Source organism: Chaetodon trifascialis, chromosome 18 (genome assembly GCF_039877785.1).
Source record: "Chaetodon trifascialis isolate fChaTrf1 chromosome 18, fChaTrf1.hap1, whole genome shotgun sequence".
NCBI lineage: Eukaryota > Metazoa > Chordata > Actinopteri > Chaetodontiformes > Chaetodontidae > Chaetodon > Chaetodon trifascialis.
The window spans coordinates 2,693,939-2,718,304 of NC_092073.1; the positions used below are offsets into that span (position 1 = coordinate 2,693,939).

At 43.2% G+C, this 24,366-nt stretch overlaps 1 protein-coding gene across 6 annotated transcripts in view; it reads left to right on the forward strand.

Annotated features, from left to right (window-relative positions):
- plppr5b (phospholipid phosphatase related 5b) overlaps positions 1-24,366 on the forward strand; it is a 156,269-nt gene that overhangs the window by 102,209 nt on the left and 29,694 nt on the right. For all 6 annotated transcript variants that reach the window (XM_070986378.1, XM_070986379.1, XM_070986377.1 and 3 more), the window contains one exon: positions 16,777-17,027. In XM_070986378.1, coding sequence (XP_070842479.1) covers positions 16,777-17,027 — 251 coding nt within the window. The remainder of the gene's footprint in view (positions 1-16,776; positions 17,028-24,366) is intronic.

The following is a 24,366-nucleotide window of genomic DNA, read 5'->3' on the forward strand; positions in this document are numbered from 1 at the left end:
CATGCAACTTCATCAATGCTACATCACCATCTGCCTGTAGTGGTGCACACACAGTGGAGATAACAACAGCAAACTCCCAGAAAACATGGACAGCAGGAGATCATTAGATGCTCAAAGCCAGGCAAGCAGGTGAGGTGAGGAAGAGAGTTTTAGTGTCTCTTGGATTAGAGCAATTGTTGACTTCACCATCCTCTGCCAGCTAAACTTCTCTGCTCTGTCCACACAGAAAACTGAGAAGGACAGTGCTGGTTGCACCACCCAGTTAGACAGAGGATGCCACCGTCTCCCTCCTCCAAGGATCATCCATCCTGGTCTCCAAAGACTGGGTGCTGGCATGTGAGATACTGGCAGGAGTGGATGGTGGGCTTGGGTTGTCAGGCTTTTTCAGAACACCAGCTCATCTTCCAAAATGTATTTTCTTTTGACTTCACTAAGATGAACTTCTATTGTTGTTGTTGTTGTTGCCATTGTGAGAGTCTCACAGGATCTCTGCCACTACATCCAAACAACACAATAAAACTGTGTTTGTGGGAGAAATAACATCTGAGAGATAGTCCCCGCAGATGCATGATCAACATGTCATGTTCATGCACTTTACACCTTGTGTCAGGTACCGTGACCGTACCATGATGGAAAGGATTTTCAGCTGTTTGCAGCCTCTCCTCCAGATGCTACCAAATCCTACACAGTCTGCAGTCACGTGATCGGCGCCAATTTCCGATCACGTGATCGGTTCGGGACAACCCCAGTGATCTGTAGTGCTACTAGAGGGGAGAGGTTGGAACAGGTTGTGTCCAGGATGTGAGGGGTCTGCAGTGATGCTTCCTGCCCATTTCCTTAGTCGGGAGGTGTGTAAGTCCTGAGCGGAGGGCAGGTTGGCACCAGTGATTTTCTCGGCAATCCTTGTAATCCATTGTTGGCACACCCAGACGATGAAGGTGAGGGAGGTGGAACATCCTGAGCTGATGCAGGAAGTACAGCCTCTATCACACCTTCTTGATGACTCAGCCTATGTTCGAAGCCCACCTTAGGTCCTGGGAGATAGTGGATCCAAGGAAACAGTCACAGTCACAGTGAAATTAATTTTGATGAGGATAGTGATAGGGGGCAGTGTTGAGGGGCTTCTCCTGAAGTCCACTGTCATTTCCACAGTTTTGAATGTGTTCAGCCCAAGGTTATTCCAACTGCATCAGAGGACCAGCAGTTTAATCTCCCATCTGGATGCTAATTATTTTTATTAATATTATTGTTATAACAATAGAATAATAAACTTTGTATAACACTTTTCAGAATGAATGCAAAAAAAAAACAGGGCTAGAAAATGTATGAAAAATAAGATGGAGAATGAAACACGCGATAATAATAGTAAAAATAAGATGTATAAGAATGCATAACAAGAAAAAAAAATAAAACCACTGAATATCAAGAAAATAAATTTCAACATAGATTACATAAAATGCATAAATTCAAGTAAAGTACAACATTTTAAAAGAAGTGCAGCAGTGCATAAGTTCAAAAGTTTCAGGCCTGTATCAGAGCCATGGCTAGTTAAAGGCTAATGTGAAGAGATACGTTTGTAGCTTTCTTGTTAAGGACTTGAGACACAGAGAGGCCAGGACCCAGTACGCAGAGACAAGCAGCACAGGATTTAATGTCCAAAACACAAAGTAACAAATAATACAACAAAAATCTCCACAAGGGGAAAAAATGCACTAAACAAAGTTACAACAGAAAATCACCTCGAAAGGGAGAATAACTCAGCTAGAGTAAGTAATGACAAAAAATCACCTGCAAACAGGGAGAACACTAGAGATTTCTACGGTTATATAAACTCGAAATACGTATAGCTAGAGATCACGCTCAGAGAGAGACACAAAGTGTCTGGACGAAGGAATCATCTGGCGACGAAGAGAGAGAAGAGCCGGCTTAAGAAGCCACATGCTGATGAGCACTGATACAACTCAGGTGTGTCTCAACGGCGCAGCTGGAGAAACTCAACCCAGCTCCCGCCTCACTCTAAACTGCTGAGAAGGGAAGTGAGAGAGAAAACACAAGCAGAAACACAAAAACAAAACGACCAGAGAGCACAGCCATAACATTTCTTTTAAAAATATTTAGCAATCTGGCTTCCTTCTGGCTACCTTTTTGTGTGTTCTAGAGCTTTGGTGTGTAACTAGCAAAGACAGAATCCTTGTTTTTCTTTCTACTGTATCTGGAAACCTTCAATAAACCAGCAGTTGATGATCGCACTGTGCTTGAAGGCAAATTGGCTTGGTCCTTGCCCATATAGGGTTTTTTATACAAGGAGGAGGACCTTAGAATAAATTCTGAATGTTACAGGATGCCAGTGCAGAGCAGCTGAAACTGGACGAATGTGCTCTCTGCTCTTGGTTCTGGTTAATAGACAAGCTGCAGTGTTTTGGATTAGTTCAAGTCTTCTCAGACTCTCCTCAAGTCTTTTCCTCCATTTTCTTTCAGACGCCGATTAACTCTGTTGTTGTTTATCCATGGGGAGATTTGGGCAGACTTGCCATCTAGGAATCTCTTCTGAACCAAATATTCTCTTTTAGTCTTTGTTAAGATTAGATTGTCTTCAAAAAACACAGTGATGGTCAGAAATAGATAATTCACACTGAAACTTTCTTAATTTTTAGCCCTGTTGGTATGACCAAGTCCAAAATGTTACCATGCTGATGAGTGACTTCATTTCCATGTTGTGTAAGTTCAAAGCTACCCAGTAAATTCACAAGCCCCATAGCTTTGGAGTTGTCTTTTTTTTTTTAAATATGAATATTCAGGTCTCCATTCAGTCATCAGTCATATGATACCAAGTGCGATCAGCTCTGACAATTCCTGCATAAACAGTAATCGGCTCAGCTGCTGCACCTTCGACCACTTTATCGGATTAGGTCAGTGTTTGCTCGGTGGCAGTGCTGAGGTCACTCCAGCTTTGTTGCTGAGATGCATTTGGCAATGTATTGGTGGCAGCAGAAACATTCAGGCTCATAGCAGCTTTCCTTAATTCAGTGCTGTCTGCGAGTGATGATGTGTGGGAGACTCTGGAGCAACAGACCAGCAAGTCTCAGGATTTTGAAGGAAGGAAGGTCCATCTGTCCAGCTGTTAGACTGAGCCAGGTCACACAGTGTCTTGCCTCAGGTCAGGGCATCAGCTGGGTTGTTTGGACTGTCCACATATATCCAGTCATCTGAGTCTGTTGTGAGTTCTTAGATCTCTGCAATATGAGTGCCAATAAAGACCTTGTAGTGGCATGACTCGGACTTCAACCAGTTCAATACTGTTGTGGATTCATTCCAAAGGATGGTTCAGGCCAATGACAAGATAAGTTCAGACAAGTCGAGGCATTGACAACTGTCTCTTCAGTGACATTCTAGAGCGGGTCATGATGAATGCTACGTGAACATGATTTTGGATGTCATGGACACATTAATTGGCCTAAACGTGGCCCTTTCCGAGGCATCACAGAAGACATGCAGCTCTCCGTATACACCTGACTGGTCAGCACAAGGGGGCAGATAGCAGCGAGGCAGTCTTATGCTTGAGAGCCAGTTCCCATTCCCACTTCAGCCATCGATCAGCCAGTTGAGATGGAGTGATGGGGTCATCCCAGCCTTGTTTGGTTTTCCACGGTTTTCCAAGTCCTGAACCAGTACTTTGGCCCTGGTGGTATAAGGTAAAGTATACTGGCAAGAGTGGCAAGAGTAGATTAGGCTGAGTGTGGGAATCTTAATGGGTGTCACACAGTGTTTGTATCCCAGGTTATCAGGAAGGCAGCTCCAGTGCAAGCCTAAGGTGGATTCCTGGGGGTCAATGCCAGCTTGAGAGAGCCATAAGTCCGTGCTACTAGATCTTGACTCTGAAGGGAGGTGTTCGACAACACTGGAGTCATTACTCGCCCACTGGTGAATTTCAAATCCCCCATGGGACAGTGTGGCACAAAGTTTGTCCAAAAGTGCTTTGGCTGTGGCTGAGGAAGAGAAGCTTTGGAGGCAATCGTCGAAATAGAACGCCCTAAACACAGTGTTCAACATTTCATTGTCACTCTCTGGGTTTTCTTTTGCATGACACTGCAGGGCATAAATGGTGCAGCAAGGGCTACATGTTGTACCAAAGGGTAACAGCTGCCACTCATAGGTCTTTGGGTGTGTAGCCACATAGTTCACCAGATGAATCTGAGCAATGGCCTATCAGCAGGGAGTAGATGAACTTTGTGGAACATAGATTTTATGTCACCACTGATGGCCACGCTATGCTCACAGAAACGGAGGAGCAGGCCAAGAAGAGAGGGACCCAGAGTTTGACCGGGAAGAAGGAACATCAGTCGATTTTTCCCTCTTGCTTGTTTGATGATGTGATGTGGAACATACCAAGATTCTGAACCTGGCTGATCGTCTTTGGGATCCATCTCCTTCACATACTCCATCTCAACCAGTTTCCACATCTCCTGGTTGTAGGTCTCAATTAGCTCAGGGTCCTTCTTCAACCTGCGTCAGTTCCTCACAGCCATGGCAACAAGTTATGGGTTGAAGATTTTAACTATGGACTGTTGGTAGCATACCAAGAGACTCCACTTGCTTCTTTCACTGCAGTTTTTGTCTCAAGCAGCCAAGTTGAGGACAGCAGCAGTGAAGGCATTGACTATAGGCAGTTTGACTTTCTTCTAGCTCACTGAGGAGATAGAACAGGAGATGGTCTCACCACTTATGGGAATCACTTTGTGACACACAGTTCTAAGATTCAGGATCACTTCTCGTCCTTTGAGTTGCAGCTGCGACACTACTGAGGTTAGGATGATCGTTCTGTCTGAACCATTGTCAAGTATGGCATATGTCCTCAGCTTCTGTTGGCCATTAATTAAGAAGATCAGGACTACCTTCGACATCACACAGGGAGATCTGTTTGGCTGATCTACATACATAATGTCTGCAGTGCAAGGTGCATGGATGAGCAGTAGCTGATTTCTCTGAGCTTTTGAGGATGCATTTATCCAGCTTATGGCAGCGATCATTCTTCTCTGTCCATGTCATCAGTTGTTACGGGCTGAACTCCTTAACTTTTCGGCAAGTTCCCAAGAAGTGGTCCTTGTTGTTACAGTATGGAAAGAAAAGTCGGAACTTCAGTTTTCCATGGATGGTCATCCCCCTTTCACGGCTCTGTTGGACATCAGGCTGGCTCTCCACAGAGGCTGTGTTGCTCATGTACATTGTGGTCGGCGTAGCCCTTCTCCCCAGGTTCTTCTGAACTGGCTCTTGTTTCTCCATTGACGCGGGTCCCGAGGCTTGTTGGGAAATACTCTTGGCCCAGCTTTAACCCAGAGCCATGCCTCTCTCAGGATGCCACGAAGCAGACAGTGCACAATGAAACTGTCTTGGGTTTGAAGGGGGAGCTTGGTAAGTAGCCTGTGTACATGAGAGACACACCGCAACTCACCTCCATCTGCACCTTCCACTGACTGCAGCATGCCAATCACTGAATGCACAGATAAAGCAAAGATAAGATAAGATAAGATAAGATAAGATAAGATAAGATAAGATAAGATAAGATTTATACTTTATTGATCACAGCACACACATGCTACAGGGAGGAGGAGACTGTACACACGCCATGCTTTATGTGAAATTATTTTTTCCACGTTTGACCCATCCTCGGTCCGTCGTTCCTCCACGGCAGACCAGGAGCGGTGGGCTGCCAGCTGCCAGCCGATGCCGGTGCCTGCGCCCGGGGACCCATCTTTTTTTCATCACCGTTGGTCAGACGGTGATCTTCTTGCATGTTTTTAGTGGGGGTTATTTAAGGAGGAAACCCCGGGTGAACACGGGGAGAACATGCAAACTCCACACAGAGTTTGATAGATGTCTGAGTCAAAGTCAAAGTCTGATAGATGGTGAATGAAGAATGCTAGCTGTTTCACTTTGGACCAACTGCCGTGGCTGGCCATACGTTGCCTTAAAGGCAGCAAGAGCAGATGTGTAGGAAGTTGAGGCGTGCATATAAAAGTTTGCTAGTTTGTATGCACTTGGCAGCCTCACGTGATCCATAAGGACCAGGAACTTGTATTGTTCAGAAAGGTGAGCAAATGCTGATTTGGGTTGGACATAGTTGTGGGTGACTTCTTCCTCCACTTCTCCCTCCTCAGCAACTGTCTCTTCTTCCTCCTCTATTTCTCCCTCCGTAGCTGCTGTCTCATCTTCCTCTTCGAACGGTTGACCAGGGGTTTCCCAGTCATCTGCCTGGAGATCAGCAACAATTGTGGGTGGAGGCAGTTTGGCTGCATGGCTGTGATGAGGGAGGCTTTTGGGCTTACTGGAGATTTTTCCATCAGGAACCAGGAAGCAATAGCGGTCAGGTGGGTGCCTCTCTCATTGTGGCCTGGATACTGTCTCCTCACTGCTGCTTTCCACTTGGGGAGCCTTCCCTTCCAAGTCCAAATCTCTTGATGGACCATTGAAGGAACTGTAGGGGTGATGTGGTTCGGGGAGAGTGAGTGTGTCTCGGTCAGAAGACGTCAATGGCAAGGAGTGGAGTGATGGAATTAGGCAAGGGAGAAGGCAGGTTTCGATGCAGCACCAATGGCTTTTATATATCTTTGATTTCATCTTTGATGTTTTTGATTCTGTATTTGTCTTTCTCACAGCTTGTTTGCATGTGATGGCTCCTGGCACATGTCTGGGAACAAAGAGATTAGGGCAGCAGAGCACATAAATCACCACAAAAGGTATACAAATGAAACACTCAAAATGATGAATCGACCACTCGCTTCTGTGAGGACTGCTGTGTCCCATCACACACCAGGGTGAGTTACAACAATGACAAACCCTGGTTCACAGCCAAACTCAGACAGCTAAGGTTGGCAAAGGAAGAGGCCTTCAGGAGTGGGGACAAAGACAGATTCAGAGAGACGAAGTACAGGTTTAGCAAGGCGGTGAAAGAGGCTAAACGACTGTACTCTGAGAAGCTCCAACACCACTTCTCAGCTAATGACTCTGCGTCTGTCTGGAAAGGGCTTAGGCAAATTACCAACTACAAGCCTAAAGCCCCCCAGTCCATCAACGATCGACGCCTAGCCAACGGCCTGAATGAGTTCTACTGCCGCTTTGAAAGGCAAAGGGACAGTCCAGCAACCATCCCCCACGACACCTCCCGACAGTTCCAGCTCCAGTCACCTCCACCAATTCCCACCTTAAAGGACCCCTCCCCACCCACCTCAGTGACGACTCTTTCCATTCATGAGAGAGATGTCAACAAACTCTTCAGGAGACAGAACCCCCGGAAAGCAGCTGGACCAGATTCTGTCTCCCCATCCGCCTTGAAGCACTGTGCTGATCAGCTGTCTCCAGTGTTCACAGACATTTTTAACACCTCACTGGAGACATGTCATGTGCCAGCCTGCTTCAAGTCCTCAACCATCATCCCAGTTCCCAAGAAGCCAAGGACTACAGGACTTAATGACTTCAGACCCGTTGCCCTGACCTCTGTGGTCATGAAGTCCTTTGAGCGCCTTGTGCTCTCACACATCAGAGACATCACCGACCCTCTCCTGGACCCCCTGCAGTTTGCCTACAGAGCCAACAGGTCTGTAGACGACGCGGTCAGCCTGGCCCTCCAGCTCATCCTCCAGCACCTGGACTCCGAAGGAACCTACGCCAGGATCCTGTTTGTGGATTTCAGCTCTGCCTTTAACACCATCATTCCAACCCTGGTCCAGGAGAAGCTCTCCCAGCTGAGCGTGCCTGACTCCACCTGCAGATGGATTACAGACTTCCTGTCTGACAGGAAGCAGTGCGTGAAGCTGGAGAAACACTTCTCCGACTCAAAGACCATCAGCACCGCATCCCCTCAGGGCTGCGTTCTTTCTCCTCTGCTCTTCTCCCTGTACACGAACAGCTGCACCTCCAGTCATCAGTCTGTCAAGCTGCTGAAGTTTGTGGACGACACCACTCTCATCCGACTCATCTCTGATGGCGACGAGTCTGCCTACAGGTGGGAGGTTGACCATCTGGTGACCTGGTGCAACCAGAACAACCTAGAGCTCAACGCTCTAAAGACAGTGGAGATGGTTGTGGACTTTAGGAAAAACTCAGCATCACCTGCCCCCATCACCCTCTGTGACTCTACTATTGACACTGTGGAGTCCTTCCGCTTCCTGGGAACTATCATCTCCCAGGACCTCAAGTGGGAGCCGAACATCAGCTCCCTCATCAAGAAAGCACAGCAGAGGATGTACTTCCTATGGCAACTGAAGAAATTCAGTCTGCCAAAGACAATGATGGTGCACTTCTACACACCCATCATTGAGTCCATCCTCAGCTCCTCCATCACCATCTGGTACGCTGCTGCCACTGCCAAGGACAAGGGCAGACTGCAGCGTGTCATTTGGTCTGCAGAGAAGGTGATCGGCTGCAATCTCCCGTCTCTCCAGGACCTGTACACCTCCAGGACACTGAGGCGTGCAGGAAAGATTGTGGCTGATCCCTCCCACCCTGGACATAAACTCTTTGAGACACTCCCCTCTGGCAGGAGGCTGCGGTCCATCAGGACCAAAACCTCACGCCACAAAAACAGTTTTTTCCCGTCTGCTGTCAGCCTTATTAACAAGGCCCGGAACCCCCCCTGACACTTCACACTTCACCTCTGACTCTACTTGTCAGTGACATTGCCACAACCATATGCATTACATTAACGCTCTACTTGGACTCCCTTGAAAAAACAGTCTGTGCCTCTGTTAAAAAAAAGAAAAAAAAGACTTGTGTACATATATTTATATTGTAAGATTTTTTATTTTACTACTGCTACGGTTCTTCTATTGTATTTTTTACTTATTTTCTTATTTTTATATTATTTACTTACTGTCATATTTTTAACTTTTTAATTGCTTCTTCTTGATAGATGTGTCATGCACCAACCTCACCAAAGCAAATTCCTCGTATGTGTAAAATCGTACTTGGCAATAAAGCTTTTTCTGATTCTGATTTTCTGATTCTCATGTTAACTTTGAAGACGCACACAAATCAGGATATGTGGATATACTCAAGTGCTGGCAGGGAGTGCAAAGTCTCCATCCCCTTACTCAGCAGGTAAGGTGGCCATGGTCAGGTGGCAGGTATCCTTTGGGTTCACTTTGGCAGATTCACCATATTTATTTGGAAATAAAATAAACTGAGAGAGCACATGGTCCAGGGAGTCTTTTCAAGATCATTAACCAAAAAGGATTGTTGGCCAATGATCTGACATTACAAATAGTTAATTTCAGCTGTAGGGATTCTCTGACAGGAAAGGAGACTGGCTGAACATTAACAAATTTCAGATTACTGAGACAGGGACCAGATGGTCTATGATTACTCCAGTGTTTGACCATGCCACCAGCTGTTTCAGGTCAGCAGTATTTTGAAGTGGCATGGGGTCTGTCTCATTTTTGATAGACACCTGAGTGATGATTTCTGTGTTATTGTGTTTAATAGTTCACCCTAAGATGTCCTCTTTGTCCTTTTGAAATGTAGTTGAGTAAAAGTACAAAGTACAGTAGCATCAGGATCAGTGAGAAGCTGTTGCTCTTTCACCCAGAATGCTCTGCTGTGTCCTGCAGATGTCATGCCGAAGCTGAATTCTTTCAGCCTAGCTGCTCCCTGCTTCTTTATTTTGTGTTTTTCTTGCCTCTCTTTGCTGATGTCAGACTGTGCCAGTGTTCACACGTGATACTTTCCATGTTTGTGCTTGGGTTGTTGGTATGTATGCTTGCGTTTATGTGCGTGTGCATTCATGTGCATCAGTATGTCTGCTTGCACATTCTTGTTGCCAGAATTTGCATCTGCTGGAGAGTGGCATCATGTGAGCTCAGCCATCTCACAGCTCCACAGCCCTCCCCTTTCACTCATGCCTGGCATTGCTTTGCATAATGACTCACAGGGCCGTGCTGTTTGGGAAAGATTAAATTTAGAACACAGCCATGGGTCGTGTCGCTCTCTCACACTCAACCAATAATGCATTTTAAGACTTTGCTTGTTGAACTTTAGATTTGGGAAGTACATCCACAGCCCCGTGTTTCAGTGACATTATGTAGAAGAGTCCACATTAACATAAATGTTTAAAAAGATGTGAGGATAGCTCTTCGGGTACACAAGGCACAGTTTTTAAAGTGCATCAGTACTATTGGTAAAAAACTTTGCAGTTTCTTTTGAACATAAGTCCTTATGTATACATCCTCACAAAGGTCCTTCTAAAGCTTTCAGAAGCTACACATTTACATGACGAAACAAGTGTAGAAAATATTAGATATTTTTGGCATTTGAGATGGATAGATTAGGTGAGAGCCATAATTTCTGTGACTTTGCTGAGAGTTTGGTAGACTACACATTGGACCCCAACCAAGCACAGTTTGCCATTTTTGCATCTTGCAGGACATAGGTATTTATGAGCAACTTCACTGCTCCACCTGACAGAACCTAGACTTCACATAACCTGGGGTTTTGAAGGATTCTCACTCAATGGTGTGATTTTTATGATGTAATCCCCCTCAGCGGAGGATGATAGTCATAGTTACAGGAGCACTGAATCAATTCTTTCCTCACATTTCCCACATCTTTCAGTTTGGGCCCCTATCAGGCTGACATCTCAGAACTTTAATTAAGTTTTATTTAAAGCCATCATCTTGACGGATGAAAACTAAAAAAAATTAAAACTCCATGCTCAAGATTTGGGAAAAGAGTGCACATCCAACTTGTATCCTGAAAAAAATAAAATAAAATAAAATAAAATAAAATAAAATAAAATAAAATAAAATAAAATAAAATAAAATAAAAATAATGAATTAACAGACTTACGGGGCACACAGTTTACATAGGGATAAAGTTTCCATTGCAGACCTGGGCTTTCATTCCTGGTAATGACATCTCCAGATTGGTTGTGTGTTCCAATGAACCCAACTGGCTGTCTTCACAGGTGGAAGGGCTTCTTGTCTTTGTATATAGAATAAAACAACAACACTTGAAGTTACTCCCAACAGATTAGATTAAAAAACAGCTATTTTGTAAGTGGATTTTAAAGTGCTGTTGTTGTGCAAGGTTTCTAAAAATTGGTTTTAGGAGGATGCCAAAGCATGTCATAGCCATCTCAATTGTTGATTTACATATAATTCACCAGAAGCCCATATTGTAACTCTACACAACAGTCTGTGCATCCACTGGAATAGCAGGACAACTCACAACAGCTCATTTCACCAAGAGCTGTCCTCCATAATCAAGACTTAGCAGTATCATGGAACTGCCCTGCCTTCCCCTTTTCCTCCACCTCTCAGCGTTAGTGTTTTATAATCTGTGTCACTCTCCTCTGTCACTAAGAGCAGCATCTCCAGAGACTGCAGTGCTGCCGATCGTAAAGTCTATGTGGCTGCTGAATGCAGTACAGCTCTGCTCTGATTTCAACACAGAAACATCCCTCTCTCTTCCTGTGTTTGGCTTCGACCTCCCTCCCAAGGTTGCTCTGCACCATGAGCACTCTTTGAACAAGTTCTAAAAATGATCTCTGAAAATGGTAATACTCAGCCTCTTCAGTGTTTTCCCTTCATCTCAGGAAGCCTGAGTTTGTGATTGCAGAAATATTTCAACAGCGCACCAACACACGGAGGCAGCCGTCCACAGCACCATCTTGATCTCAACCTACCTTTGCATTGAGCATTCTACTTTTACTAAACCAGTGCTCCACTTAACAACATAAGATAGAGTTACAAACATCAAGAAAAAAAAAAATACTGTGCATAAAATATAGCGAGCCTTCAGGGAGAGCATTTGGGCCTGGGATTGGCTGAGAGGCGAGGCGGTGTGCCCGGTCCAACAGCTCTGGGCCGTCTTTGACATCCATACCCAGTGTCACGGTGAAGAAATCACTCATAAAATCCATAATTTGTGGCCCCTCCGAGTTCTCTGGGATACCCAATATGTACAGATTCTGGCTCCTGCTCCACGACTCAAGGTCCTCTGTCTTAGCCATTAGCAACTTGTTGCATTTCTCCAGTGTCTCACATTTAGCCTCAAATGCATTTAACCTGTCGTCACATTCTTGTAGTGAAGTTTCAACCGCAACAAGATGTGAGGCAAACAAGTCAATGGTAGATTGTCAAGTGTCCAAAGATGAGCAGGTTTCAGCATGAAAAGATTCAATAAGCTTAATTACCACCGAATGGGACCGGCATCCTCAGCGTCACCAGCATCACTGTGTCTGGGTGATGATGTGGGGTTAGCTCTCTCGCTAACTTGTCGAGTAATAGGGCCAGTAGTACCCTGGACGCTCCTGGCAAGAGTTTCCTTTCCCAAACATATTGTAATGTGTCTCGATTTGTCCAGAAATAAACTAAAACCAACTGAGAAAGTAAAGTTGACGTTTTCACAGTAATTAATGAATAAATATGCAGGAGCTGGTAAAGACGTGTCTACCTTGTCGCCATGTTGCCACGCCACCCTCCCTATTCACCCAAGACGCCTATTACTGCACCCAATGAGTGTGTGAGCCATACAGTGGCATTTTAAAGACTTGTTAGTGGGTCACACCTGAAGATGTTGGTTAGCCTTACTTCCCAATAGGATAATAATCTTAACGCATTTCTATAAAGATTATGTCTTTCTTTCTTTATTTACACAAAGATCATTATCATATCATTATAATTATCATTATAATTATTGTAATGCAAGGTGACAAGCATGTTTACTCAAGAAAAAATCTTGAAATTAAATGACACCCACGTTCACACTTTCATTTTCCTTTCTTGCAAACTCGCAACATCATACTATTCAGACTCAAAAGACTGCGTAAGACATATGGTACGCACGGTGCAACAGATGTGTACTAGTACGCACATTCTCACCACCCATCAATTTTTATACATGCAGAAACTTTTGTTATAAATGGGACGCTGTTTCCTTCGTGTCATCAACACAGTCACACTGTAGATTTTTCAAATGTGATGTTATTGTCTGTCATGACATTGAATCTAAGACTTTGGAGTGTATTTATTTTGCCTGGCAAGATGAAATACAGATAGACACAAACGTCAGTGAGAGTTGGACACCAACACACAGGTGAACAAAGACACTCAAACACGCTAAAAATACTAACTTCCTGCTGGTCTTCTTCCTGGGAAAAGGGAGAGGGCTTTGGCAAGAATCCCCAGAAAATGTACCATGATCTCAAATGCTGGTATCCAGCCATTCTCCACACTGAAAATAAACTTGTAAAGCAGCTCATCTGATTGTTTCTGTCTTAATGAAAATCCTATGAAACAGCCTCACTGCCTGTTTATACAAACTGATTTTGTTCTTAGGTGAACACATTTCACTGATATATGACTGCATGCTTTAACACTGTCTAGTTCTGTGACATTTTCATATTCACAACTAGCCCAGTGTTGTGAGGTCTCTAGCTATGACTTTGACTGTGTTTAAGTGTTTGTGAGCACACAGGGAGTCTGGGAAAGTGTGATAACTTTGAGACTGACTGGGTTGCACATCACACTGCAGCATTGTGGGGACGCTGGCACCAGATCAAAGAATAGGTGCATTGCTTCAACCCGACTCACCCTCCAAAACACACACACACACACACACACACACACACACACACACACACATACAGAAAGACAGGATGATCACATATATCGAATAGCCATGCATACTTAGACTCTAGAGCATGCAACACATGCAACACAGTGGCTTGGCAGCAGATCATGGCATTGTTTGAAGCATGCAAACTGAATTAAATTTATGCCCTAATAAGCAATTTTGGTTGTCCCTCACTGTGTTCCCAAAGCCAGGCAAGATGAAGGAGGGGGGTTAGCTTGTAAGCTTAAGTCGTCCATAAAACACAGTGCACCCGCATTTCCATGTTCGTGTTGGAGAAAGTGGGACAGACTGATACGTTGTGTGGCGAGTGCTCAGCGAGTGAGTCACACAATGCTTGACAAAACCTATTTGATGCTTGTTAAGAAATGGACCAGCATCTGGAGCCTCACGTGGCTGCTCTGTGTGGCTGATGATGAAAAAAGAAAGGAAATGAGTTAGACAGTGACATTTAAAACATCTTTCGTCTTCTTGTGAAAGAAGACGAAAGATGTGCCTTGGTCAACAGCCGCGAGGCCTCACCCATTTTCATGGTTGTCATCCTGCTAAATTTGAATTAGTTTGCAGAAGCACAAACACTTGACAGTGATTTGAAAAGCTGCCATTGTTACCCTAGCAAATAATGCATCCTGGAAGTGTGTGTATGTGTGTGTGTGGTGTAGTGAACACCTCTCTCAGGGTGTGTGAGAGAGAGTTGTCTGAGTAAGCGCCTGTTTGGTAATTTAGTGTGACAGAGGGCCAGGCTCTCGTAGGAGGAAAGCAATTATTTCTGTTAAATCCCCTCAATCACTGAGACGTAAAGCCTGGCTGGTTAGGTTAAGAGCGTATGAGAGAAAGAGAGTATGAATGGACAGTGGCACCTGGATGACTGTTACACTTTGTGTGTGTGATTGGAATTGGTGAACAGCAGGGGATTGTGTTCCTGGTATCTGCAGACAGCGGAGCTGTTTTATGCAGTGTCACACAGTGTGAGGAGCAGCAGGTCTCTGGTGTGGGATAAATAGGCGTTGTCTGGTTTTAGAGGGAATCATTCACACTGAAAATACAAGTTAGTTGAATGATTTATGTCCTATCCATGGTGCCCTTTTTAAGAGATAAGGGAAAGTGGAGACAGCCAAACTACAGACAGAGGACTGACTCAGATGTTTTATGTATAGCATTATTGTTAATTACTATCATCTAACTTTGCAAGATGAGACTGAATAAAACAAAATATAATAAGTTCAAACCAGAGATAATGGTCAATAATACCACAGTGATGTGTGCTCTACCAATTACACTGGTCATAGTGTGGTAATCCTTATGTGGATGTAATGTGATTATCCTACGTACTCTTTTTGGTTATATGTAGAGGTACTGGGATGCATACACATGCAGTCTATACAAGATATGTCAGACAGTGAGTGGTTGCTGAGCCTGCCTTCAGTCTTATACCATGTCATGTTTAAATCTCATATAAACATGACAGATTGGTGGCAGTAGCAAGAGAGAGATGATGTCTGCCACTCTCATGAATGTGCACAGCTTTTCCACACCAGTCTCTGTTATGGAGTTACACCTTTGCTGCCATTGATTCAAAATATGGAGCATTGACTTTAAAGCCTTGCTATCTGAAAGGACCTTAATACAAGCCTGGTTCAAAACAGATGGGACAGAATGTGATAATTTGCTAGTCTGAGACAATACATTTAATGTTTACTGGCAAAGTTGTGGAATGAAAAAATGGATGAAAAATGAGTAAGGCTAACCAGTCTCTGCATGGACAGAACACAGGACAACATTTTAAAAGAAATTCAGACCTGCATCAGGAAGTCATAGCTAGTTAAATGCTGAAGTGAAGAGATACGTTTTTAACTTTCTTTTGAAAATTTTCAGCAAGCTGCTTCCCTGATATCTGTAGGTAGTTTGTTCCAGAGCTTTGGGGTGAATTTGACACAGGTTGCCACCCTGGATTTCTTTCTGTTGCTGGGAACCTCCAAGAAACCAGCAGCTGAAGTCTCTCAGTGTTTTTCTTTTGGAAGGACAGTAAATAATGTGTTACAGTAATCAAGCTGTCTTGAAATAAATGCATGAATTAGTTTTTCAGCATCTTTTTTGTTTGGCTGTACTTTAGCTATGTTTTTAAGATGAAAACATTTTTTCACCATCCTGCTGATGTTGGACGTGAATCTTAGATCTGAGTCTAGGATGATTCCAAGATTTGTAACCTCAGATGTAATCCAGGGAGTTAATTTCCCCAGGTTATTAAATATCATTTGTCTCTTTGTTTTTGAGCCAATTAGTAGGGTTTCAGTTTTGTTCAAACAATTACTGTTCATCCATTTATTTATTGCCAAGGGACAGTTGGTGAGTCCATAGCTGCAGCATCATTTGGTTCAGCACAGATGTACAGTTGTGTGCCATCTGGAAACACTCACTGTGTTCTCTAATAACATCACCCAGTGGCAACATGTATCATGAGAACAGTAATGGACCAAGGCAGCTCCCTTGTGCAACCCCGAAACAGATGTCATGTTTCTCAGACACATGATTTCCAAACTGATGAAAAAATAGATTGTTTGCTTGAAAGCAGAGTTCACCAGTGTTTTTGTTGCTGCTGTTTACATTTGAACGGTATTTTTATTGTAGTGATTTTAATCAGACCTCAGAATTGTTTTTAAGATGCTGGAAGATGTTTCAATTCCTCCAAAACATTTTCTACGAGTGGTCAGAAACTCTTAGAGGTTAAACCAGGCTAACAAAACTAATTGAGTGCGCAAGATGACTGATCATGAGGGCTTGATAAACAGACTTGAAAACATTTCCTAGCCTAGCAACATTAAGGCTACAGACGACCCATAATGCCACACTCTGTAGAAGACCATGTTGTTCCACCAGTTCTCACTCCATTCGATAAGGATACTTTGTCATCTAGTCCTGGATCCAGTCCTGGTTCTCACTATAATCTCACTATATTTCAGGTTTATATGGTATTAGTTTGTGTGGAAGCTGACGGTTCTCAGTGGAACTGAAACTTTTCCATGTTAAACGGTGATGAGGTTTATGATATCGGCAGCCAAGATGGCTGGTAGAGAGACTAGTCAATGTTGCTGCCAATAGTAGCTCCACCTGTTTGTGTGTGCTTCCTCTTAATACCCTCTTTTTTCTTCGCAGGAGTCTACACCTTTGGCCTCTTCACTGTTGACATCTTTGTCAATGCAGGCCAGGTAGTAACAGGGAACCTGGCACCCTATTTCCTGACTGTCTGTAAACCAAACTACACTGCACTGGGCTGCCAGCAGGCCCTGCGCTACATCAGCCACCAGGAGGCCTGCACAGGAAACCAGGATGATATCCTGCGTGCTCGCAAGACCTTCCCATCCAAGGAGGCTGCACTCAGTGTGTATGCTGCACTCTACCTGGCTGTGAGTTACTCTGCTCCTCCATGTCCTGCTCTCATTGTATATATGTGACCAGCCACAAGAAAACCAGCAACAAGTCTCCTGGGGGGCATTTTGAGTTATTTACAGATTCTGAAAGTGTAGTTTCTAAGCTTTCCAACGATGTCTAACATGGAAATCCGGAAATATTTGAAGAAAATGTGGCCATTTGAATGTCGGCACTCCTCAAACTAGTTTAGTGAGAAATCCAGCCTGAAAGATTCTCACCTACCAGGGGAGCCAGGTAACACAGTGCTGCTCATTGCATCTCATTTATATAAGTCCAACCCCCTACTGGTCTATCTATCAGTGACATCTGGTATCTGTTGGCCCGCAGGACAGAAACTATTGTAGTAGTTGAACAATGGTTATCAAATGGAAATGGAAATTCTTTTGTTACAAAAAGCCCCTGAATAAATATGAAAAGCAAGAAAGGTAATATACTTAGAGTTAGAAGGAGCAAATGTAGATACTTATTTCTAATATTAAATTAAAATAAAATAAATTCTGTCATTCTGTGGTGCAGTGAGATGGATCAGTCTGTTGCTGAATGAGCTGAATGGGTCAAGTCAAGTCAACTTTATTGTCAATGCTGCTATATGTACAGGACATTAACAGAGGCCAGCACTTGATGATCATAAACTCCACGAGGGCTGAACAGTGTCTACAAATCACCACAGCATCTTGACACCAAGCATCCCTGATATAAACACAGACCCCACCGCCACGGGTCTAACCTCCTTCAATGAGGGCTCTGTCTGCTCGGTGGCATGTTAGCCGGTCCAGCTGGATGGCGGAGTACAGTATGCTGTTATTGAGCCATGTTTCCGTAAAAACGTAAATACAGCACTCTCTCACGGTCTGCTGGGTCGATCTCAGAAGGTGTATATAGTCCAGTTTGTTGTCCAAGGAGCGTACATTAGCGAGTACGATAGATGGTATAGCCGGCTTGTGTGGATTCGGCGCTAGCCTGGCCCGGATACCCCTGCACTTTCACTGCTTCCGCCTCCTCTCGCACCACCTGCAGCACTTCCTCTGCAGGTGCTCTGCAGTAGTGGGGGTCGGTGTCAAAACAGGTCGTCGGCGTGTGCTGGGTTTAATTTGCAGATAGCTGTGTTGCCGATGTCAAAAAAAGTCCCACGGCTGTATGTGCACACTGGGACAGACAAATGTGACGAAAACATAAAATCACTTCAACCAAAAGCTGCATAAGTAGCCATGTGGTTCCCTTTTAACGTGCAGCTGATTGGCCAAAAAAGAACAGAAGCATGTGAATAGCCAAAGAAAGCCAGTATGCTAATTTACAGTTGAATCGCCACACCCCCAACTAGGACTGACAATTTCCTCTAAAACAACCCAAATTCAAATACAAAGCTTATGGTTTTAAGGCCCCCAATACTGTTATTTGAAACATGGAGTGGCTTCTTCATGATTTCAACTTACCTATTCTGCAAATAAAACGAAAATCACTAATTTAAAAAAAAAAAAGGATTTTTCTTTGTTTACACAACTTGTGCCGGGCTGACTTGCTGCTGGTTTTTTCCTCATGGCGGGTCACATATACTGTGGGTCAAATGAAAAATGCTGTTATTCATGATGATTTGTAAATGAAATTTCCAAAAAAATTGAGTTCACTTTTTTTAAAATTAGAATTTCCCATTATTTATATTTACTGAAGCTCTGCTGCTGTTCACAGTTTTAGGCAGGACATTTGCATAGCTTTGTTAAAGGTTCAAGCAGCATTGCTCACTGCTGGAGCTCTATTCTTCTTCTTCTTCTCCTTCTCTCTTCCAGCATATTCAGATGTCATAACAGGCTTTGTGTTATCCCTTTCCAGTTGCACTTGCCACAGCTTTAATTTCGCTTCAAATAATTTCACATTTGAAAGCAGAGAGCTGAGAAGCTGGCTAGAGCTGGAGGTTCAGCTCTGAGACTTTGGGCTCTATTTTCGATTCCGCCGCCGGCGCAGTGCAGGCGTGGCCATCACCTCCCCCTTCTCATTTCAGTCCCACCCAGCTGCGCAACTTGGAAAGAGGGAGGGGAGAAGGCGTGGAGTGGGTTTGACACAGCCGAGCCAAATCTTCACCGATCACAGCAGCTCCTCACCTCACCTTTAAAAACGCTGCTGGCGAGGCGCATGGCAAGTTTCGAGGATGACTGAGCCCGCACAGGAAAGTGTCCGACACCCAAACTTCTTCCAGGGGGAGACTGACATCACTCATGTCTAAATATGAGGTCCTTAGATAGTAAATCCTCGGCCTCCTCCTCCTCCTCATCCTCCTCAAAGCAATGATGTACTCCATCGTTGCAGATAACGTTAAGCATTACTATGATTGCATTTGTATTTGGAATGAAATGACGTGGGTAACAGCGGACAACGATCATCACTTACGTTTTTTCATGTGTCTGTCTCTCTTTGTCTCTCGAGTGCTCTGAGATAGATGCAGTATATATGCTCTGTAGGATGCCACGGCTGTTTCTGGTTGGCACAGCGACGTTAACCAATTAGTTCGCATCCCTGTTTCACCTGTGTACATTCGGTCAGGGTGAGTGACCAGATGAGATACTGATCAAAATATATAAATTTAGGTCTGACTGTATGTGCTGACTCATAGTTGCATTGAATCGTGGTGTGATATATGGCGTCATCAACCACGTTTTCAGTGGATAGCCATTATCATCGCCGTTATGGCAAACTCTCAGCGCACTTTTCCGCCACCAGCGTGGACCGAAATGGAACAAAAATCCAAATCCGCTGGCTGATTATGCCGACACCTCCCCCTACTGCACCGCAACACCTCTGCACGCCTCAGTTTACCAAAATACCAAGTGCGCCGTGCGCCTGCCTGCGCTACACGAAAATACCACTGCACGGGGTGCACAGCCTGCGCCGTGCCGGCGGCGGAGTTGGATATAGAGCCCATAATGTCCATCATGATAATCTCTATTAATTATTCAAGGCAAATTTATCTGGAAGAAAACAAAGGTGGAAATTAAAAGTATGACCCAGGCTGTCCATTGTAAACATCTTTAACAGTTTGTAAACACTTTGTGCCTCATCTTTAATCTGTACTTCCTGTAGTTGTGCTTACAGTGTCTGCACAATAAGGGATTATTAGTAATATTTCAGATTGGCTTACTTTCACTTTGACTTTGAAATGTAGTGGTTTAGATAATCTGTAAACACTTGCTTCCAACCTGTCCGATCATCTGATTGCATGTAAGCAGTTACAATTGCTTTGGTGAGTACCATGTTAGCATGACTGATATAGATGGCTCCTTTTTATTTATGGTAGGTTTTTGTTTGTTTGTTTCAATTCCAATTCAATTTCAGTTTCAATTCTTCCCCATTCTCACCCTCTTCCAATTGTCCATCAAGTAAGGTGTTGTAGGCATGAGCCCAAGGATTGGTACATGATATAGTATAGTGGTGGCATCACTTACTGATCATTAGCAGTTTTCTTGCAGACTGCAGCAGAAAGCTGCATTGCGCCTGAGCTTCAGAATTGCTTGGGAGCGACACACTAAATACAACAATGACCATACCTTATGTTGTGCCATGTTGTAACAGTGAGATTGTCAATCATGCAGCAGACACTGAAGCTGTCATCACCAAAAGGAATCACATGCTTATAATTGTTTTCAGTTTCTTTTTTTATTTTCAGTTTTCTGTTGGTTACGGAGGAAAACATGATATACAAAATTAAGTCTTGTTCTCTGAGCAGAATCTTTGATGCTGTTCAGATTCTATGAGAGCTCCTCAACAAGCAGGGCTTTCTCTGGCAATCCAATTGTATATCCATCTAATATAAATGACCGGCTCTTTGACTTAAACGTCTGACTGACAACTTAAATGACATTTTTTGAAGTGTTGTTGCATTAGTTTCTTTTTCTAGTTCAATTTGAATGTGAATGTCCTCACAAGAATAACAGCAAAAATAAATCACCATTTGTTTAGCATTCCAACGCGCTTCGAAGTTTAAACCCTGCAGGCACAGAGTTACTGTGTGATTCACTATGGATTTGTCCTTGAAGCACAACACACAAATCAAACATTTCCAGTAAGGCTGTGATTCGGGCAGATTTTTGATAGCTTTGATTTTCTGTGTCAGAGAGCCAACGTCTGCCGGAGTGCCCATGAGCAATGGATGCATGGCTTTGGACCATCAGTGACTCCTTGCATGATGGGGAGAGCAGATTGCATCTGTTATCTAGGTCATTTAGCAAAGGCCATTTTGTGTGTGTGTGTGTGTGTGTGTGTGTGTGTGCGTGTGTGCGTGTGTGCGCGCACTGCTTGGCATTTAGGACATACATGCAGTTTGCGCACACACAGTCTTAAAAAGGATAGCACAAGGGCACAAACCGAGCAGCTCAAAGGAGATAATGATTACTCCTCTTCAAACTCTCATTGTCTCGGTTATTACAGCAATGGCAGGGCCAAACACAGCCACCCAGCATCTGCTGAACCAGAGGATTTATCAAAATGAGGCCTTAATTACCCCCATTCAAATGGTAATGTATTAGTAATGTCGAGACATAGACTTACTCAGTGTAATGTTTTGGCCTGAATCGACACCGTAAGGTTGTGTCAGTTTAAACTGCAAGCAAGTGTGAATCATTTGTACCAAAATCTGTCCCTGCATGACAGTGGAACTTTCTTAACAACCTTATTATTTTATTCATTTTATTTGTATGGCTCATTCCTATTAGTTATGAAAACATATTATGCACCAGTGTCATTCAGAAGCATGAAATCACAACACCAAGCCATTACACAGGTTTGAAACAAGTCCAGTTTAATTATCTAATTATCTCAAACACTGATTTGGGTGTGAATATAATAATAATAATAATAATAATAATAATAATAATAATAATAATAATAATAATAATAATAATAATAATAATAATAATAATTAGTCAGGTCAAAGTGCTTTACAACAAACAGATTACATTCACAAAGTGCTTCACATAAAAAATGACAAAGACAAAGAAAACCATTATGAACCAAATTGTCCACTGCATTGCAGATCTCTGCTCTGATTCATTTGACCTACCATACTTGCCATAGTTAGAAATGTACAATTTTGCAATGCTGTAGACTATTACCAAGAAGTAGAATATGTTTTTGAATAAAAAGGGGGTACCTGAACTAGCTGTTAAATAGTTCAAAACCTCTTCTCCTGCATGTAGCTGTATTTAATATAGTTACCTTGACTTTCATACGCAAACGCTTGCTCCAAAGCACTGTCTGTGTGTCTCTGTCTGAACAGCACTCCCTCAATAATACTGCAGGACATCATTTGAACTTGGCAAGACAGAAAGATTGATGCCTGAAAGAGCACTGAGAAGATGAGCAGCTCAGCCTCATCTCCCCAGGTTGAGTTTTTCATGTCACACTATCCATTTAGCTGACAAGCTCCTGATATAGTGAGCATGCCAACAGCTGCTAATGTCTGACATTAAATGGGAAGTATAGATTAGAGCATACACCCAGCTATGAAATGCTTGCAAAGGCTGTTAAGACAAATCAAGCTGACCTAAGTGGTTTCAGGTCAAATAGGCCCAAATGAGAAACAAAATACACTATACGTTTATGTGCTCTGTGTGTGATTGTGCGTGTATGTGTGTCTGGTTAGGGTTAGGTTTGGGTAAGGGTTAAGGTAAGGCAAGTTCTGGTTTTGGTTATGGATAGGGTAAGGCTCCAGGAAATTAATGTAAGTCTATGTAATGTCCCCTTAAGTTATGTATACACGACTGTCTGCATGTATGCGTGTGTGTGTGTGTTTAAAAGGTCAACTAGCTGGTTTCCTGTGCATCTAAGTATAAAATTGATAGTATATGACAGCTCATACAAGCCAAAACGACTCACAGGGAGAAATCCCCTTGACCTGGTGAAGGGCAGGCATATCCGCACACATGTACCACAGTACAACCAGTCCAACCTAATAACAGTTGTCAAAGTAACATGAATCATGACTGCAGAACAGACACATGATATGTTGAGGGGCAGTGGCTCCTTTCAAAACTGGGTACAGGCCATAGATACACACTGACAACATAACCAAACACAAATGTAACCTCCATCAGCACACTCTGCTTCAATAAATGGATTGATGAAAACCAATCAAAAATAAAAGAATACAAAACCAGTAGTGTGCAATATATCCATACATGTAAAGCAACCGCTGCTTGTCAACTCACATTATGTGGACACACACTAAAAAAACAGAAACATTTCCAGCAACAAAGTGCAGAATTCTTCTTCAACTCATCTGCTAGAAAAAATGATTGTTGATACTGTCAACGACATCATCACTTGCTGAACTAAAGCTAGTAAAACGTGTTGCAGAAGCAACAATAATACTAGTAGTTGTAATTACTGCTGACATCAATTTAAGCCAAGTCAAAATTTATTACAGCCCAGTATCACAAAGCATATCTCAAAAGCCTGTGAAAAATCAGCAATAAGCAAGATTAGAAAAACACACAAAAATCTAAGCAATCTACATTAGCAGTGTGTATAACACTCTACATCAACATAACCATGTGCACATAAACTGTGTATAAGTTGGATAGCTGTCGTTTAGTACTCAAGGTTGATGCAAAAAGATGTGTTTTGAGATCTGCCTGATAAGTATGATCTAAACAAGGAGAGAGTAGTGTTAGTGAGACTAATGTAAATTTCTTGGCAATGTAATAACACATGCTGATCAAATGTATCGAAAGCTGTGTTGGGGTTGAGGAGCACCAATTGCGAACCTGAGCCAGAGTCTGAGGTAAGCAGTAAATCACTTGTCACTTTTGTGAAAGTGAATTTGGTGCTGAACCTGGATCAGTGAGGTTTATACAGGTTGTTGGATGACAGGTGATCAACGAGTTGCTGAGCCACTGCTTTCTCATGGAGTTTTGAAACTTTCTTCACTGCAGATTCATGGAAAGTTATGATAGTTTCCTCATTTCCTGTTTTATTCAATCGGTATTTATAACATTGGATCAGGGTGGTGTGTGGAGATTGTTTGTGTTGGGGGCCGGAGTTGGAAATAAAGTCTGATTGATTGATTGATTGATTGATTGATTGATTGATTGATTGATTGATTGATTGATTGATTGATTGATTATCTTGAGTGGTCGAGTTTATGAGAGGGTGGGAAATGCAAGAGAGGATAATATTATTTTTCTGATTTCATCAGTTTTAGGAGTGAAGAATTATGAAATCAGTTGCAGCAAGGGAGGAGTTACATATACTGGTCAGTTTATACATGAGTTTAGTGACAGTGATAAAAAGAAATGTGTGAGAGTTATTTTTATTGTTTTGCATCAG